Here is a 5145-nt window from a genome sequence, read left to right on the forward strand (position 1 = left end):
TTATTTTAGGAGTTTGTAGAATACATTGTCAGCCTGTTTTATGGTACTACTAGGTGAATTGTCTCCAGTAATACTAGTTTACTTTCTATCACTCACATGTTGCTTTAAATATGAAAAGGGCTAATAGCTCTATTGTGGTTCTGCAGGTTACTGTTCTGCTTATAGCATTTGCTTCTAAATCTTTGGGACGATTCACATGAATGAAGTCCCATACCTGATTTAGAAGTTTAAATCCTGAACTGAAACTTCATCCATCCCATATTGGGACTCCTTAGTACTGGCACCTGCCATCAGCTTCAGTGGTCTGCTTTACACAATTGTGCAAACAGGAGCCTGAAAATAACATAAAGGTAGATGAGGATTTTTCAGTACTACTGTTTCTTTTCCCCTCATTGGAAACAAACAAATAAAACCCTTGAATAACTATTATATAAAAATGTTTTGAGGTGAGTTTTTCTTCAATTTTATATGAAAGAAAATTGCTGGATAGAAATCAATAGCACTTTTCTAAAGAAGATTTTTTTTTAAGCTTGCTGCTTTGATGCTGGTACAGTATATTGACCACCGATGTGAATATTAAATTTTTCTTTGATCTGGTAAATAATTTCAAAATAGCTAAATATCTAAATTCCATTGACTAATTCAGCATCTTTAAATACCATTCTCTTTTTATATATTTTACAAGTTTTACCAGGATGGTATTTAAGTTGTGATATGGTGTTAATTTTTTTCCTTATTGTAAGAGTAAAGCAATTATTAGGATACTTGTTGTTGACATATAGCTATGTTATATGTCAGTGTCTTCAACTACAGCTTTTAATTTTTTTAGAGGTGCCTTTATTCCATTTACTTAGTTCTACAACATACCAGATGTTTGTGGTGATTTTTTTGTTGTTGTTGTTGATCATTGAGATGTAATTTTGAAATTTTAGGTATAGTAAACTCAAAATACATGCTTAGCATTTCTCTTTTTTTTTAAATTTTCGTTGATTACTTAAGGATCTTCAAGATACGCATGGACTAATGCATGGTATTTTGATTATCCGTGCAGTTTTGCACGGGGTATCTTTTTGCGATATGTCAATTTGCCTGCATTTTAGCATGTTTTATTATATTGATTTCACGTTGATGTGTGCTCTGGATTCTCTCTGGCTTAATTGGAGAAAAGCTGTGGCATGTTTATCACTTCTCAATAAATGCTTAATTGCTGCCAAACTTTTCATTTCTGTTTTAATTCAAGTTTAGACTAATTTGCTATAATGTATGTTGTTTTTAAAAATTATTACTTCTAACCTATATTACAGTCTATTATTCAGTGCTAACTATGTGGCCAGTAAGATTTTTTTTTTAAAGTATATTTTGAAGTCTGATTTTTTTAGAGCCCTAGGTATTTCTGAAACCTCAAGAACACTACCACTGGAGTTTTAATTGATATGCAACAAAGTAGACTTTACTAATTAAAATCAAGATGCTGTGCTTTTGCTACATGGACCTTTACATGGAAAAGTAGGTTTTACACATTTCCTTTTATTGTTCAGCGTAGCAATTGCATCCTTACAGGGTTGTAGGTTGGTGGCTTACAGTTCAAACAAAAAAAAAAGAAAAAAAAAAAAAGAGAGAGCGAGAGCTGCCACCAGCCCTGAAGACAGACAGTGGGCTTTCGTCCCTCAGACACCCCCAGAATACTAATCAGGAAAGTCAGACCCTGGAGGTCAGGGAGCAAGTCAATCATTCTAGCGATCGTCTCAGTGTGGAGGATCAAATTAGCCTGAAAAATTCAGCTGCTGGGAGGAGAGGGCGAGCAGCTGTCAGGGGCAGCAGCGAGATGCACTAATGAACCAGATGAATAGTGCAAAAGCTTGAAAATAAAAACAGGACAGTTGACATTTTTCATCTGTCAAAGCAGGAGATGCATGAAAATATAGTATTCCTGTTTTAACTCCTTAGGGGACGTTCAGATTTTTTTAACACTCTGCAGCATTCAAACAAAAATACTTTTTAATGAACACCTAGAGTAGGAAAATGAGTATCTGTGCATTTATTTAGAATTTCTGCATATGTACAGATCCTGCAGTTCATTTTTCTTTTTTTTTTTTCCCCTTCCTTTCTTTTTTGGTCTTTAGCTTGCATTTTTAACGTTCTTTTTAAGGTAAGAGACAATGTCATGTAAATCCAAAAATTAACATTATTTTGGTAATGCAGAATTTTTGGGAGGAGTGTAGGATGGAACTGTAGTATGGTATTTGTTTCAGGAGCTTTAAAAAAATCTTTATTCTTACCTGAATGTAATATGAAAAAATACTGAACTATTTGAGAGCATTTTTGTCAGATAGGAAGTAAGTGTAAGAGAATTTTGGTAATTTTCTTTATACATTTTCTCACAGCGATATCAGTGCTTAGCCATGAAAGAGTTAAACTGCGATCTGCAAGACCACAAGACAGATGAGAGCCATTTTCAGCTTGTCCTGTCCCTGCTGAAGCTCACTGAGTAGCACAGCATGGACTAGCGTGTTTCACACACACTCTGCCTGTCTGGGGAATGTACACATTGTCCTTCCAAAATCAAACTTATTAGCACATGTAGAAAAGGGTGACTGACTTTGGGGCAGCGCTACACTCAAAGCAGCATTCGTGCTGCTGCGGTTCAAAGACTTGGGCGGCTTGGAACAGAATGGAGAGATTTGAAATGAATTTTTAAATTTGTAATCCTGCTAACCAGAGCATTTGTTTCCACCTTAAATGTCAAGTTGTAACGTTGTCTGGAAATAAAGTGTAGGTTTATTAATGCTGGTCTTAAACTGATCGTTTATTTCAGTGCTCTCCAACAGATATTTTTGTATTACAGTTGTAAATTATAGGCATGGGTGCCAGTTCTGCACTTCTGATGAGGTTTTGGGATTTTTTTTTTTTAAAGTATTTTCAAATAAGATACTGAATTATGAAGTTTTGGGGTTTTTTGGAAGTATAGACGTTACCTTCAGTTTTCTTGCTTTAAAAAAAAATTTTCTCGAAGTCTAGTAATAGCTGTGGAAGATTACAAAACCTACTACTGTTATCTAGCATTTTCACCCCACGGTATTGCTTTAGATGAGTTTAGATGTGTTTTCAAATTATATAGATTTTTCCAAAAAAGGAAAATTACATTGTGGGTTTGGGGTTTTTTTTGTCTCTCTCATGGTGCAGGGGCCCTCCACCCTCACAACAGTATTGGAAACTACTCAGTTTCTCCTCATATGCTATTAATAAAACTGTTATGATACACAATTCAAAGATTGCAATATAAGGATTGTGATAGGTACGACTGTATGACAGAATAAGTACACACACTGATTACAGTGATAGTTTTGGAACTTCTGTTTTTAGCGCTGTGAGACTTCTAAGCAGGGAGTCATTGAAAATCACTTGTGATTTGTTAGTGTTACGGATTTTATGACAAAACAGGTTTTCTTAAAAACACAAAAGAAAACTGTACATTTTCTTTAAATAGATGGCTGCACTCCAGAGTCCGTTTTATGGTGATAAAATGAACTTGTATTCCCTGTGCAAGAAGATAGAACAGTGTGACTACCCACCTCTCCCTTCAGATCACTATTCAGAGGAAGTAAGTAATTTTCCTTTTCATGGGCTAGATCCTTGGTTTCTGTAAGCTGGCACACTTCCAGGGAAGTAAATGAACGTGGGCGATTCCACCTTATTTGCAGATTATGCCGTAAGTGTTTGCTTGTTGAACTTGCTTAAAGGTTCCTGTCAAAACAAGTGTCTGGTATAATTTTAAATTTTGGGGAATTAATGCTGGAAGCCTCATACCGTTAGCTGCTTCATTTCATTGAGCTTCCTTGCAAGTATGACATAATGCTTTCCCAGAATGTGCAATGATATGTCCTACGTGCCAGAATGGGATTGAGTTTTATGGCCGTAGTATACTTTTCTGAAAGCACAACTACACAAGTTTACGTTGCACAGTGAATGAGTGCGCTAGCCTTGTTTCTCTAGGGGCTGACATTAAAATAGATATAATGGAGCTCACTAGTGAAAATGAATTGTTGGGTTCCCATTTGTCTGCATTATAAACCTGCGATGTGCTGTTCGATACAGTTCTTTTGGAAGAAAGAGTGGTTCTTGACAACACTAATAGTAAATTTCAGAGAAATGGGGGCAGACATAATATAATTGAATGTGAACAATATACTCACGCAGATAGCAGCAGTGTTTGTTTTAAGCTGCTAGGTAACAGTTCTGTACTGTCATTAATGCATTTCAGGGGAGGTACTTGCCTTTTTTAAACTATAATATGAAAAGAAACTAAGTAAATTCAATATTTTTCGTAGTGTGAGTAACAATGAAAACATAGAACATTAACAAGAAAGCATTTATGAGATGCCAGTTTTGAAATACTTCCCCACTTTGAAAAGAACAGGGCAAACTGATAGAAGCTGGAAACCAAAGAACACGCATTAGTAACCAATTCTAATTGATTTCAGCCTACATGAATTAAATATTACTTTGAAAACACAAATAAACATGAGCACTGAAATACTTCTAATAAATAGGAAGTGTTGTGCAATTTCACTTAGAGCAGTGGTTGTAATTCTGAACTTTGAAATTTTTTACATTTAAAGACAGTGATTTGACTATTAATAAAAGATTACTGCCCAGTATTTTGTTTTGTTTTGTATTTATAGTGACAAGTTTTTCCCCTTTGTGAAAGAACCCTGGACTTAAAAAGATAATTCAGTGACATTACAAAGGATGAAAATGTGTTCTGTTGTGTAATTTATGCATTATACCTCTTTGTGGGTTTCCCAATTAGTCATTTTACCTGGGCCGTTTTTAATTACTATTTATTGTAGACTATAAATATGGCAGTTCACATAACCAACTTCAGAACTGGGGGCCTGCAGATACAGTAGGGTGTGAACAATAATGCAGAATGATAGCACGAATGTCAGAGGCCGTCCTTTGTTGTGTCATTCATGCTGTCTTCCTTTTGCCATGAAGCGCATGAATATTTCACATATCTGCATCCTCATCCTCTATTCTTCTTGACTAATTTTCAGACTGTCTGAATTTGCATTTCACATGGTAGCTGATTAGGAGATGCCGAGTGCGGCGAAGCCTCAGCAGGCGGTTTCCATGGTGACCTTC

The 5145-nt window shown here is 35.6% G+C and overlaps 1 protein-coding gene across 1 annotated transcript in view; it reads left to right on the forward strand.

The window, feature by feature from the left end:
- The window catches only part of LOC104463851 (serine/threonine-protein kinase Nek7), a gene marked incomplete at its 5' end in the record, with an annotated part of 22562 nt that overhangs the window by 11913 nt on the left and 5504 nt on the right, over positions 1 to 5145 (forward strand). The window contains one exon of the mRNA XM_010076347.1: positions 3488 to 3601. Coding sequence (XP_010074649.1) covers positions 3488 to 3601 — 114 coding nt within the window. The remainder of the gene's footprint in view (positions 1 to 3487; positions 3602 to 5145) is intronic.

The sequence above is a fragment of the Pterocles gutturalis genome, unplaced genomic scaffold, assembly GCF_000699245.1.
Source record: "Pterocles gutturalis isolate BGI_N339 unplaced genomic scaffold, ASM69924v1 scaffold23973, whole genome shotgun sequence".
NCBI classification, from domain to species: Eukaryota; Metazoa; Chordata; class Aves; order Pterocliformes; family Pteroclidae; genus Pterocles; species Pterocles gutturalis.